Source organism: Monodon monoceros, unplaced genomic scaffold (genome assembly GCF_005190385.1).
Source record: "Monodon monoceros isolate NGI ecotype Baffin Bay Population unplaced genomic scaffold, NGI_Narwhal_1 Super_Scaffold_11, whole genome shotgun sequence".
In the NCBI taxonomy this organism is placed as follows: Eukaryota; Metazoa; Chordata; class Mammalia; order Artiodactyla; family Monodontidae; genus Monodon; species Monodon monoceros.
In genome coordinates, this window is record NW_021703767.1 from 121,433,158 (window position 1) to 121,447,800 (window position 14,643).

Below are 14,643 nucleotides of genomic sequence, written 5' to 3' on the forward strand. Positions count from 1 at the left end.
TGGTAATGTGCATCTCCTCATCATCCCACTTATTCCTCAGCCCATCCCTGTCCGGTCAGCAGCGTCATCCCCATTTTAGAGACAGAAGGCTGAGGCTCAGAGAGCCTAAGGGACTTACCTGCTCCCCTCAATGGAACGGCCACGCCAGGGTCCGAGGACTCCTAACCCAGTGCTCACTGCACCCCGTCCCAGTTGTTTCTCAAACTGAAGAATAGCAGGGTGGGAGACTGCAGATAGCAGGCTGGCCTGGGCTGAAATCTCAGTTTATCTGCTGTGTGGCCTTAGGCAGGTGTTCTCACCTCTCTGGGCCTCTGTCCTCTCAACTGTGAAATGGGATTCCCCTGCAGGATTGTTCTGACGATCAGACTCCTGGCAAGCAGTACTCACTGGACAAGTGTAGGCCACTGCCCGATCCTGTAATTCTCCGGTCAGCCTTTTAATTTCAACAGAGGCAACAGATTCTTGAAAATGACTTTTAGGAAAACTGCCATTTACCTGTTAGCCACCAGAGTGCAGTCAATTTCTGGGCGCTTCGTTTTGGGAATGACATACAGTGGGTACCTGTCCCCGTGTCGAATGAACACATGCACTGAGACCAGCTTAAAATGATGCGGAGCGTGACCTGCGAGAGAGAAGCACACTGTCTGGTTGTCGCCCAGGAGATGTCCATCGCTTTGACCTCGCAGAGGAGGGGAGGGGTGGCCGTGGTGGAAGGGTGCTGTGCTGGGTGGGAGGCCTCTGACCAGCCTCACAGGGCAGGGCACAGGAACGTGAGAGGGCTGCTTACGCCCCAGCCCCCTGGAAGCCATGGGGAGGCTCTGGGGTGTGGTGGGGGTCACCTGACCTCCAGTGAAACGTGGGCAAGACTATTCATGTAATGGATAAAGATGTGGCACATGTATACAATGGAATACTACTCAGCCATAAAAAGGAACGAAACTGAGCTATTTGTAATGAGGTGGATGGACCTAGAGTCTGTCATACAGAGTGAAGTGAGTCAGAAAGAGAAAGACAAATACCGTATGCTAACACATATATATGGAATCTTAGGAAAAAAAAAAAGGTCATGAAGAACGTAGGGGCAGGACAGGAATAAAGATGCAGACGTAGAGAATGGACTTGAGGACAGGGGTATGGGAAAGGGTAAGCTGGGACGAAGCGAGAGAGTGGCATGGACGTATATACACTACCAAGTGTAAAATAGATAGTTAGTGGGAAGCAGCCGCATAGCACAGGGAGATCAGCTCGGTGCTTTGTGTCCACCTAGAGGGGTGGGATAGGGAGGGTGGGAGGGAGGGAGACGCAAGAGGGAGGGGATATGGGGATACACGTATACGTATAACTGATTCACTTTGTTATACAGCAGAAACTAACACAACATTGTAAAGCAGAAAAAGGACTATTCATGTAGCCTCACGCACATCCACAGACTAGGGGAGGCCCACAGAAGTACTGGAAACAACGACTTCTGCTTTAAATCTCCCTCTCGTGAAACACAGCAGGGCACAAACAGATAAATATTCACCATCATTCTTTGACACACTTTCAAAAAGGCAAAACTCAACATAGAAATCATATTTTCCTACACTTTCACTTCAAGACACCGGCAGGGCATGCTGTGGAGGCCCTAAGCCTAGAGAGAGCCCGCCCGGGAGAGGAGTTAGCTGAGGGTGACACCCTAGGGCCAGCCAAGGCCACCTTTCCATCCCACTGCTGTCTCACTGATAATCAGGATGATGGCAAACATTTGTGGAGGGCTCATCATGAGCCTCGTGCTGCTCAAAGAGGTCACCTAATCCTCCCAGCAGCCCTGTGAGTAGGGACGGCAAGTTATGCCCATTTTACAGACAAGGAAACTAAGACGTGGAAACTCATTCAAGGACACAGCCTGGTGGCAACTGCAAGCTTTGGGCCGTAGCCGTCTAGCTCCTTAGATGCTGGTTGAAGATGGTACCACGCTGGGCAGCGCAGCCAGGCCTACCTTCCATGCTGCGCTCGGCCACACGTGGAATGTTGCAGTACAAAAGGGCTTCGTAAACGGGGTCCGTCACGGGGGGCTCCGTCACGGGGTCAGGCATGATCCTCTTTCGATTCTTGCTAGTCACTCCATTCTTAGCTGCCGACACTGGGATCAGGTGGACTGCAGAGAAAGCAAAGCAGGTCACGACACACATGGTCCTGGGCGGGGGGCGGGGGTAGGGGATAGGGTGCACAGGCCAGCTAGACGGGCCCAGAGGGCAGCTGGATTTTCACCGTAACTATCGACTCCCTCAGAATTAGGCTGGACTTCAATGTAGCAAAAAGTCAGCTTCAACTGTTTCTTGAGCCCCCTCCAAGCCCTGCCTCTTTCTCTCAATGCCATTATCCTTTCCTTACCAATAATTATCTACGCAACACCAGGTGGGCCCCCCAGAGAGAGGGGGTCTCACCCATGGTGGTAAAGGAAGAACTGACACACTAACTTCATGCAACCCGATTACTTCGTTCTGAACAGCCTCTGAATTCTGGCAAATACTAAGGAGGAAAACCATCACCTATTGAGTGCCTACAAAGTGCTGGACAGGTGTCTGACGTATCTCATTTAATGTCATCTGCTTTGCACTCTGTGGGCCCCTGAGCCCAAGCACAGGCATCCGCTCATTAATCCTCAAGAGACCATTTTACAGAGCAGAGAGCCAGGGATCCAAGGGGAGGCTGAGGCAGCTGCCCAAGGTGTACATGGTGGATGGAAAGCCATCTCAAGCTCACCCCTCTGCCTCCAGACCAGGTTCTCCCCCACTGTCTGCTGGACCTGCAGTCTGTTCTGTTTGTCCATCTACTGTTCTTTCTGTTGGTGAACCACTCCTTCCCTTGCATGTGGTTCGGCTGAACTGTCAATCACACCGTCCTGCCTCCTTGAGAGAGGTACACTACAGACACGGGGAAAGGGGCTCCTTTTCTCCTGGACGCTGATCTCTAAGAATGGAAACCTGGGGCTGCCCCAACCATCTGTCGCTCATGGGCAGCCTCTGCAGTGGAAGAAAATGAGGCTAAGTAGAGATGAGCCAGACCAACAAATGAAGAGAGTTATCAGAAAGAGGAAGGAAGACCTGAGGACATCCACCCTTCGAGCCCCTGGGTCCAGAGGTGGTCAAAGTGTCCATTAGATGTTCCAGTTCTGTAAGTCGAGAAAGTCGTCTTATTTCAGCTAGTTTGAGTTGGGTTTCTGTTACTTTCAACGAAATGAGTCCTGGTTCATACACTTTATCAATTATTTATAAGCAGATGTAAGTCCATCTTCTGGGTCAGTGGTCCCCAGTCTTTCTAAGAGTTCCCAATTTGGAACTCCCTACAAAATATCAGTTGGATTTTTAGCATCGCCAACTGAGGAAATACACAGAAATAGGTGTGCCCATGAATCATTTAACTTCTAAAAGGCTTATTAATCATCGTATGATATATACGCATACATTTGAACAACAGCTAAAACAGGGCTCAATCCCCAGTCTAAGTCCACTTAAACTCCCAGCTACTCCTACAAATTCTTCTGTAAATATTTAAAACTTCCCTTTGGCAAACAGCTGTCATAAACAAAAGTAAAAGATAAGCAATCCCCTGAGAGGGAAATATTGGCAACCTATATTACAAATTATTAATATCCAAAGTGCACAGATCTCCTACAACTGAAAAATCAATAAAGGATATAAGCAGGCTAATTAAAGAAAAATAAATACCAGTGGCAATAAACACATGAAAAAATGTTCAACATTATACATACTTAAAGAAATACAAAATAAAACAATAGGATATGATTCACCCCCACCTCACCAGACTAAAAATTCACATTTTAACAATAATCTCAGTACTGGCAAGGGTGTGAAACCTACATTTCCATATACTGCAAGTGAGAGAGGAAACTGGAAGGACTTTTCAGAAGGAGTATTTGGCGGTCGCCACTAAAATGTTACATGTGCTTTATCCATGACCCCATTATTCTACCTCTTGGAATCTATTCGACAAAGATATCAATTCCCATCACCAAGACGTATGGCCAAAGAGATTCACTGCAGCGCTGTTTATAACAACAACAACAAAAGGGAAATGACCTAAATATCTTTCATCAGCAGAACAGAATGTTACATCCACAGTGGAATATTCTGCCACAGTTAAAAAGAATGGAAAAGAATCAAAGATAAATGCAGTGAATAAACCAAGTCACTGGATATCTATATAAGCCTTTTTGTGGAAAGAAAAAATTAACCATAAACGTATGAATACACAGGCACTCTTATTATGTAAATGAACAGAAAAATGTCTACAAGGACATCCATCACAATGCCTTTGGGGAATGGGTAGAATGGGGTGTGAAGACGTATTTTCACTTGTTTTTCTATAACTGTCTATATTGTTTTACAAATCCACGCACGTACATATGTAGATATGGATTAACAATAAGCATATGTTACATATATTCTATAGGTATAGAAATATATGCATATTTCTATAATGTCTAGATATACTTTTTTTTTCAATAAGCATATTTTCGTTCATTACTCATGATAAAACAACAACCACAGAGCTACAGTTGGCCCTTCACCAACTCAAATTAGCCCTTTGACTGGTCCTAGAGCCACTTTCTTCCTAACAGCTAGAAGGCCCCAGAACTGCTAATACATAGCTCTGGTGTCCAGAGGTCATTTACCATGGAAGGATTTGTGCCAGATCAAGAGAATGATGAGAAGTAGATGTCCTAAGGCAGTATGTCAATGACAGAGCCCTTCCGGCTGTGCTGCACCCCTCAATCCTTTACTCTGCTCTGTTATGAAGTGGTACCAGGTTCTGGCCCCTTGGCCATGCCTGTGGGCAGACTCCCTTTGAGTCTGGGCCAGGGAAAAGCGAAGCTAAGGAGACATGATAATAATATGAGTGACACAGGGACAGAGGGGCATGGGTCCCTGCACATCCCAGAGTCCCCACAGTTTGCTGGCTTATCTGAGAGCACATGGGGTTAGGCTTGTTGGGGCTGCTGCCTGGGAACTGCTATAAGTTGAATGTTTATGTCCCCCCAGATTCACATGTTGAATCCTAACTACCAAGGTGATGGTATTTGGAGGTGAGGCCTTTGGGAGTGATATGGTCAAGAGGGTGGAGTCCTCATGAATGGGATTAGTGCCCTTATAAAAGAGACCCCAAAGATCTCCCCCACCCCCATGTCTGCCATGTGAGGTTACAGCAAAAAGATGCCTTCTAGGAAGTAGGCTCTCACTAGACACCAAATCTGCCAGTGCTTTGATCTTAGACTACCCAGTCTCGAGAACTGTGAGAAATAAACTTCTGTTGTTTATAAGCCAGCCAGTTTACGGTATTTTTATTTGGCAGCCCAACAGACTAAGATAGGAACCACCCACAACTCAAGGAAGCAATGGTTTGAAAGCCACAGGTAAAGAAACCTTCCATCCAGAAAGTTTTTATCTGCTGCTTCCTCTGGCACCTGGGCCTGTCAACCTCGCCCACTAGCTGTTAAAATTACCTTCCACTGTTTCGCACCTTCCTGAGTCACCAGGACACAGCGTCAGTCCATGTGGGGTCCTTTGAAGGGTCCTCCAGATGCCAGACAATCAGGGGAAGTTCTGATGCATAGAGGCCACGGGGTGAGACGTCTCCCCAGCTCCATCTCCCTACGTCCCCTCCCCTACCTTGGTTCTCATTGTCCTGAACTGCTCAGAGCTGCCCCTATTCCCACAGGATGCTTTTCAGGACGTTTCCCTCCTCTTGCTTATGCCTCTAACCTCACCCCAACCTCTGTTTCCCAGATCTGGCCAACTCCATAACTCATCCCAGGGGTCACCTCCTCCAGGAAGCCCACCCCGAATCCCCAAGTAGTTTGGACATCCCACTTCTATGAGCCCACCTGGTTCTTGCTGCCTTCCTAGCTCACACTACAGTACATGTAAGCAGAGGTGTCCACAGTTTATCAACTCGCCAACCCAAATGTCCAGAGGGCCAGAACTATGTCTCTTTCAAGTTTATATTCCCCCAGCAACCAGCACAGGGAAGGCCCTCCATAAATACTTGTTGAATTAAAGGTCTGCCCTGAGCCAGGCACTGTGCTCCATGCTTCTGGTGAAATACCTTCTTGAATCCTCATGTGGGAACACTAAGGGAAAGCAGTCACCTGACCAGCCCGGGGGCTGGGGATCGTCCAAGCAGGTTTCCTCGAGAAGACACCCAAGCTGGGACTGAAAGGCAGAAATGAAGCTGGCAACACGGGGAAGAGGAGAGGAGGAAGAGGAGGGAGGACAAACACAGCAGACAAGAGGCAGCAGGCTGGATCGAGATACCTCTGAAGCCTGGTCCAGTTGGTCCCACCAGGGCTGACGTGCAGGGATCCAGGGAAAGGTCGGCTGCAAAGGAGCAGACCTGGGCTGGAGGCACCTCTGCCCTGGCTGCTGCCTGACTTGCCCATTAGGAGTCCTGGGCTTGCCTTGTTCATCTCAGAGGGGGCTGTGGGGCAGATTCGGGGGCTGGGGAGCAGATTCCACGCCTGGGGCCTGGCGCTGCAGGATGCTGCTTCTCCTGGCAGGCCTCCCCAGCTCCTCCGATGCCCTCAGGACCATTAGGAGCTCTGCTGATCCCACGCAGATGACAGAAGCTCAGAAGAAAAAAGGACTGTGGGAGCGTCAGAAGGAACAGCAGGCAGGCAGAGATGGAAGGATAACAAGTTTCATCATGTAGGTGTAAAAAACCCCATGAACCTACATGAGTGCCCTGGGACCCCAGTATCACTGTGGCCAACATGAATTACAGAATAGGAGACGCCTTCAATTGATAATTAACTCAGCACCAATGGGCACGCAATTTCTTTGTGGTGCGATTTCCCAGAAGAGAACACTTCATAAGCCACCCCGTGGATACGAGTCTCTCCCGTTTATGTCTGCTTTACCTGCTCATCTCACCTACAGTCATTTTCATCCTGTCTCACATCCATAAACCTTCTTGTATATGAAGATGCCAGCGAGGTCTCAATGTCAAATAATGGCAGAGAACATGACCTCTAAAGCAGTTCCCTGGGCCCCCTCACTCGTAAAGGCAACTAGCAAACTTCTTAGAAGCACAGAGTAAAACAATCACGTGCTGTTTCACGTAGGCCCTCCCCGTCTCACCCGCACCCTCCCCAATGTACAGAGGATGGATCCATGTGCCTCATTAGCAGACATCCCTGTAGCTGTGACTAGAATTCGAGCCAACTGGCCCACGCTGCTTTTTCCAGCCTCGGACTTCATCAAGGAAGAGCAACCATCAACCAGGCAATGGACCTCAGGCAGAGGCAGGTCAAGGGACTGGCCTGGGGTTCCACAGCCTGTAAGCCAGGCCTGCTGACCTGCCAGGCCGGGCGTTTATGCATCTCCCATCCAGCCATCCAGCATTTATGGAGCACCTGCTGGGAAGTCTTCAGAGAATAAAAGGCTAAGGTCTCTGCGCTTCTGCAGGAGCTTACAGTCCAGTTGGGGAGGGTGTTAAGAGTGCTCGAGAAGAGCCTCAGGTGAAACATGGCCTACCAGCAAGTCTCTGCTCAGCAGCCAATGCTATGAACGTGTCTGAAGAGAGATGTTTCATCCAATGATGATTTGCTTCTTTTAATTTTTATTTATTCTATTGACGCCCCCACGGAAGAGAGGAAAGGAGAGAAACAAACAGTCCAGGGTCAGGGTCAGATCATGAGTTAATTAGCACAGGCCGCTAGGCAGAGGGCTCCTTCCTGTCTGGCCTCGGGGCTCAGGCCCCCTTAGTTACTTCCAGATGCCCAGCGATGCAGTCAGCGGGTCATGTTACAGCCAGGTGTGTGCAGCCAGCTCATTCCCTGGGAGTCACTCTGACTTGCACGAAGACAGGCCAGTGCCTCTCCTCCAGGGCACTAAGCCGGTGCCCACGGCCTCCAGCTCTTCACTCCACATGGGGGCTCTGGCCCAGGGCAGAGGACAAGAATCCACCTGCTTCCTGACCTTCTCCCAGCAGCTCTAGCCTGAAGAACCCGCTGTATGCAGGCCTTTACAGGAAGGAGATTTTGACGGAGCACCATGGGCCCACGCCTGGGTCAGAGCACCGCCCCTCCTTCCCTTCAGTGGGTGGCTCCTCTCCCATGCCAATCCTGTGCTGTGGTGGGCGCGGTCATGCCCCTCCTCCAGGACCCCTCCCCTTGCTATCCTGACAGCCCCAGGGATGGGACCTGGCAACTAGCCCACTGTGCCAATAAAGGCCCTTTCCAGGAGAGAGAACTTCCCCATGTGGAAGAGTCAGTTTTACAGGGAGTCAGGTGACCTCGGAACCGGCACCTCCTGCCATCCCTGCCTTAGTTGTTTAGTTATCCTGCTGTTGTTTAGTTGTCAGCTCTTCCTCTGATTACATAGACACCCTGGCAGGTTGCAGACAGGTGTCAGGGATCCACAGGTGTCCCAGGGCAGGTGGGCAAGTGTTGGCTGACCTCTGTCTCCATGGCTGTGCGCTCAGCTGCCCCAGAGGTCTCACCACTGACTGCGCCGGCAAAGAACCTGGTGGGGCCGATGCGTGGCCCCAGCACCTGCTTTTCACCTTCCTAGCTCCACAGCCTGCCTCACGCCTGCTGGGACCTCAGCCCCGGGCTGGTCACCTCCCTAGGGGACTAGAGTCACCTCTTCCTTGTGCCACTCAAGTCTGTCCTCAGTCAGCCCTGGGGCCACAACTCCCTTAAATAATTCTGCTTATCCAAGATGGTGCCTTCTCATAAGTTAAACACCCCTAGTCCTGTCACCTGATGTCTCCGATTTCTTCCTCCCAATAGTCCAAAAGGCTCTTGAATTCTCTCCTTCACTGGCCTGCCAAAGAAGAATGATTTGCTCTGACAGGTAATTCCCACAATTCCCTTTGTGTTCCTCAATCCACTAAGGCGTCTTTAATGCCCCTTCTGTCTCCAGCCTGCACTGAATATAAAAATGTGTGTAATTCTCAAACAAAAACCAGAACTACACCACCAGAGTCCACAACAGGGTGGGGCCTCATGCGGCTGAGGACTCAGTTCCTGTCCTAGGCTGTCTGCAAGCTCTTATCTCCTCCCTGCCTGACCTCCTTCTGACAACTGAGACCCAAGTCCACAGGACGGCCAGACTGCAGGGGCAGGAGACCCACTGCGACCTGAGCCTGTGCCCAGCTGCGGACTCCTGGAGGAGCCAGGAAACCTCACACTCCTATGGGACCACTGGTAACTGGCCTTGACCTAACCGGGTCCCTTGGGGTAGATGCTGCGAGCACCAAGGACTCCAAATCATGACAGAGACTAGAAATCAGAGAGACGTTCAAGACAGGTCCCCAAAAAGAGCTACGAAAAGAACCTCAGACATCCTTACCCATCTCAGGGGCTGGATCCCCTCTACCTTACCTTTGAGAATCTGATAAGAGCTACCGATGATCTTCACCCTTGAAAAAGGACTGCATACACTTACTTTTAAATTTGATTTCTGGGGGTTCACAGTACCCCTGAAGCCATGTAAGACAATGCAGATGTCCATGAACTCAGGCTAAGAACTCAGTGTACCTGGAAGTAGGTTTCCAATGTCAACGCCCTCGAGAAGAGATTTTTTATCTTTTTACAAAATGAAAAGGGATCTTTATAATTCATATAAACACGTGTTCATCATAAAATAGCCATCGATACTAAGGTATAAAAAGAAGTGAGTCACACATATTCTTCCCACCCAGAGAACCCACAGTGAATGGTGCAGTGTGTGTGTGGCTGGATGTCCTGCCAGAGGTGAAACTGTGCTCCTGTCCCTGCTCCGGTGGGAATGGTGACAGGGTCACTATGGCCCAAGGACACTGTTCCCCCTTCCCCAAGAGCAAAAAGTTTTCTGTGTTTCAAAGGTCTGCACCCCACTGAGGCCACCAAACCACCTGCTCAGAAAGGTGGGTCAAGGCTGGTCATTTGCTTCTGTGAAAAGGGTCAAAGGGAAGAGCCGTCAGGTGGGTGGGAGAGCCTTGGGGAGGCCACCTCAGTGAGAGACCACGCACTGCGGGGGGCAAGGGGGCCTCAGGTATCTGGACGCTGTGAAGACTGGCCATCTCACTCTCTGCTAGATACCTGAGACTGGGGAGAAGCAGAGCGGGGTTCCAGGTTCCGCAAGAGGTAAAACCCCTGGCCAGTGGGGTCCAGCCCCTCAGATGATACAGAAAAAAGAGGGAAGGAGACAGGGAGGACAAGAGGTGATGCCGGAGCCCAAAACAGTTAATTCAGAGAGGGCCCTGCATTGTGGCGAACTCCCTGTCCCTCCCACTCCGGGCGGCCTGGCTCTGCCGGGCCCCAGTGAGGTGTCGTGTGCCGGGGCCACACTGGCAGGAAGGATGGTGAGACTGCTCCAGAGCTCCCTCTGTGTGCATTCCTGACTTCACCTTCTTATTTGGGGTTCAGATTCTGTCCCCCAAGACCTCATTGCTGATCAGTCTCAAAAACCTCCCCCTCCAACCCCTTCCCCCTGGTGGGATGCTACCAAGATCACAGGGCTCTGCCTCTGATTACCACTTACCTCACTTCAAGTTTCTTTTTGTTTAATGTCATCAGCTTGGAGCCCTGTTGCCAAGACAACAGGAGTGGGGCCCAAGCTGATTAGTGCAAACTACCTGGGCAGACTCCCACTGCATCCCTGGCTCAGCTCCACTCAGTGGGTACTCCAATGTCAACATCCTGCAGCTTCCTTTCCTACTTTGTCTCTCTCCTCATACAGTCTTGGCGATTGGCAGATGTTCTCCTGAATTCACTGACTCATTTTACTAACACTTCCTAGTTTTACTAACTAGCCTGGATAGTTTCCTCTCCTCTAAAATGGGAGAGTCCCTTCTTATCAATATTGCTAACTACACACACACACACACACACACACACACACACACACACATAAAAGTACCACATGTCCTTTTAGTAGATATATTATGGACAACCTTCTAAGTCAATATAGACAGGTCTATGTAAACATGGTATAATGGATGCAGCAGTATTTCCTGTTGGGCACTTTGGTTGTCTACCCCTTTTTCCTATTATAAGCAGTGATGCAATAAACATCTTTGAGCATACATCTCTGTCCTCCGTCTATTCTTAGGAGAAATTCTCTAAGATCAGAAACAAGGAAGGAGGGAAGGAAAGAAGGAAGAAAGGAAGGGAGGGAGAGAGGGAGGGTGAGGGAGAGAGGGGGAAGCAGGGGGGGAGAAAGAAAAAGAGAGAGAGACAGAAACAATGTTCCCACCCTGGAAAAAAACTAGAAAGAACCCACGGACATAAATGTGTCCCATTTTTAGTTCGTGGAAGGGCCTGCGTGGTACATGATACTCTCACCTCCTCCAATAATAACCATGACATGAGCTTAAGATGTTATGATAAAAGCTGATTTGTCAGACTTAATTTTGTCATTTACCTACAGAATTTTTCCTACCCAAAGATATTTAACTCTATGTGGTAGCTGGGCATGAAACATTCAAAGAAAAAGCAACATTAAAACTCTCAGAAATCAAAGAAAATAAATCTCCAAGAAAAGGATCAAGATTAATTAAAAAAATACTAAATAATTTATTTAGAACCTATGAACCCTTAGGTTAAAAATGCAAGCCCTCATTTTAAATTTCTCGTTTTTTGGACTTCGACTCACCAAAATAAAAACCCAGCAGGAACCTTATTGTGTTTTTTAAATACACAGTACATTAGAGCCTTGGCATTCTAAGGGTTGCATCCCCCAACCTTTGCCACCAAAACATATCAGGATCTTCATGGATCCCCAAATTTACACACATCACCCGGACACATGCTTTCCTCCATAAAATGTACACAGGACAGAGAAGAGAGAATGACAAAGCCCCGCAGCTTTGCAGGGCGGGACGCAGGACCAGCCCAAGGTGCCCATTCACAGCTATGATTATGTGTATTTGTGCCTCAGCAAAATCCTCACCACCATACGCCATGGACCTTCGGGGGGGCCCACGAAGAGCTGGAGCCGCAAATGCCAACAGCCGAGCTCGAAGGGCAGCAGGCGGAGGCCCCAGCTCTTCGCCTGCTCCGCTCCCACCTAGCTGCCTGGGCTTGCCCTGCTTCTCCGCTTGCTCAGACTGCTCTCCCCGGGCCTCCTCACCCACCGCCAACAGCTCCACACGGGCGACCTCCCAGAATGTGCGCTGGGTACTGCCTTCGGCCTTCGGCACACTTAAGCCAGGTGGAGGGGCCGTCTGTGTGAGCGGCTGCGTGGATGCGTGAATGAAGGCAGCACCCACTGGACCACCTGAGCCCTACACGGTGTGGCAGAGCCTTCCCTTCTCTTTCTTCACCCCAGGCCCGCTGTACCGCCCGATCGTTTAGCTCAAAGTCCACAGAATCACCTGATGCTCTCAGCTTTGCTCCTTCCTTTCGGGGCCAACACCTTCATCGGAGCCACTCCCAGCCTTTAACTGGAGGAGGAAGGTGGCCCCAAGTTGTCTCTCAGTATCAGCCTCCCACCGGCCTCTGAACGGGCAGGGCCCAAATTTTGTGTACATTAGAAGCCCCAGGGAGTTCTCCTCCCACAATTCTGATTCTCTGGGGAGGGGCACAAATGTGCTCTCTTTCTGGTTTTGGAACACGCGTTTTAACAGACGCCCGGGGCTGCTGTAATCAAGGGGCTCAGGAGACCGCTCTTCTGCAAACACTGTACCAGACTGTGGTCTTTCCCAGACAAATCTAATGATATGCTGTCTCCCCTGCTTCAGTGGCTCCCCATACTTTCAGGATATAACACGGTGATGGAGGTGGCCTAGGCCTTTGCCCAGCTTCACAGCTACCCACCGGTGACTAACCTGGTCCTGCTCTCTCCTGCCCTGCCTTTGCACACCCACCTCCATCTGCCAGGAATGCCCTTCCCAGCTTCCTTTTTGGACAACTCCAACTCATCCCTCAAGGCTGAAGCTCGGATGTCACCTCCTCCGGGAATGAGTCTTCCCTGACCTCCTACGCTGGATCGGCTTCTTGTCCCTCCTCCGCCCATGTCGCCCTGTCACGAGTCATCTCTCATTCATGTTATTTAACAAACACGCACAGAGTGATTATTATGTGCCAGGAACTGTTCTAGGTGTGTTATAAATATCCTTTACCAACCCAGTGAAATAGGAACTCTCGTTATCCCCATTTTACAAATGAGGAAACCGAGGCACGGAGAGGGTAGGTAACGTGCCTGACCTCACACAGCTGGTAGGTGGCAGGACGGGGACTCGACCCAGGCAGTCTGGCTCTGGAGTCCACGTTCTTTCCCACTTCCTCGTGGGGCTGCCTCTTTCCTGTCCCAGCATATTGTACACTGTGTTCCAAGTATCTGCTCGGGATTCTCCTCCACCAGACAGAGAGCTCCTGTGGCTCCTAGGAGATGAAACGCCCAGCCCTGGCCTGGCACACAGTGGAACATTTGCTGAAGGACAAAGTTATGCAAACTCATGGCACTGGATCAACAAGGAAAGATAAAATTCCCAAAACCTCAGAGTCTGAAGAGGTTTTAAATGGGATCAGGTCCAGTGACCTGCCTACTGTCCTATTCTTCATAGAGCGATGCTCCCGGGTGTGCACACAGCCCGCTCCACCTCCGCCGGACAATGACATTCAGGAAGCTTCGCTTGATGCTTAACTAAAATGTGTCTCCCTGGCCACCAGGCCACACAGAGCTGGTCTCACTCCTCTTGCAGATACTGGATAGAGATAGGGCTCTGCAGCTACTGAAGACAGCCTTCACTCTGGCTTTCACTTTGGCAGGTTAACCCTCCCCTCTTCTACCTGGGGATCTGCGTTTCCAGTCCACCTTGGACATCTCCCTTAGAAACGTGCTCTGGTCAACCAGGGCCCTGCCCAAGATACACGTGCCCAGTGTAGACTGACTCCTATCACGGCCAATGAACTCTGATCAAAAAGAAAGAAATGCATGATATACTGTTTCAAAAGCTCTCTCCACAAGTGGCTGAAGCAGCCTTTGGGACACCAAGAGCCCTGGATTCTGGTGATGATATATCATGACAGGACTCTACTGTTTACACTGACTGTGCTTCCCCGAGCCAAGGGTTTTCCCACAAAATCTCCGTTCTCACGCCAAGGTTTCAAAGTAGCAACAATGAACTCCATTTTACAGAAGAAGGAATAGAGGCTCCAGGAGGCCACACCTGCCGAGGGCACACAGCTGCTAAGTGGCAGAGCGGCATTCAAACCCAAGGCTGTGGTTCCAGGGTCTGCGGGCTGAGCTCCTGCCACGCTGCCATTTTGGGAATGGTGGTTGGAACGTGGTGAAATGAGCACAGGATAAGCATGAAGGAAAGGGTGGGTCGCAGCAGGAAAATGGACGATTACAAACGAGCAGAAAAAGCAGCAAAATAACGAATCATCCACAGGTTTTCATAACCCAGTGGTCTTTTCCTGTCGCACTGAAGGAGTCCCTCAATTTGAGAAGTTATTTTTCCACTTGTACACATTTTAACTAGAATAACTAATGATATATATACCTTACTTGTTCCCTTCTTCGATTTGAATATCGGGAATTTCAGAATCCCTCTATTTCCAAAGTCAAAAACATCAAGGACTTGAAAACACAAAATGAATGATTTTCATTAGTGTCTACTACCATACAGGGAGTCATTACTACCATT

The 14,643-nt window shown here is 49.8% G+C and overlaps 1 protein-coding gene across 9 annotated transcripts in view; it reads right to left on the reverse strand.

Moving 5' to 3' along the window:
• Positions 1 to 14,643, reverse strand: part of PXYLP1 (2-phosphoxylose phosphatase 1) — a 68,470-nt gene that overhangs the window by 14,755 nt on the left and 39,072 nt on the right. For all 9 annotated transcript variants that reach the window (XM_029214880.1, XM_029214877.1, XM_029214878.1 and 6 more), the window contains 2 exons: positions 1,982 to 2,140; positions 496 to 622 (listed from right to left, as the gene is read on the reverse strand). In XM_029214880.1, coding sequence (XP_029070713.1) covers positions 496 to 622; positions 1,982 to 2,140 — 286 coding nt within the window. The remainder of the gene's footprint in view (positions 1 to 495; positions 623 to 1,981; positions 2,141 to 14,643) is intronic.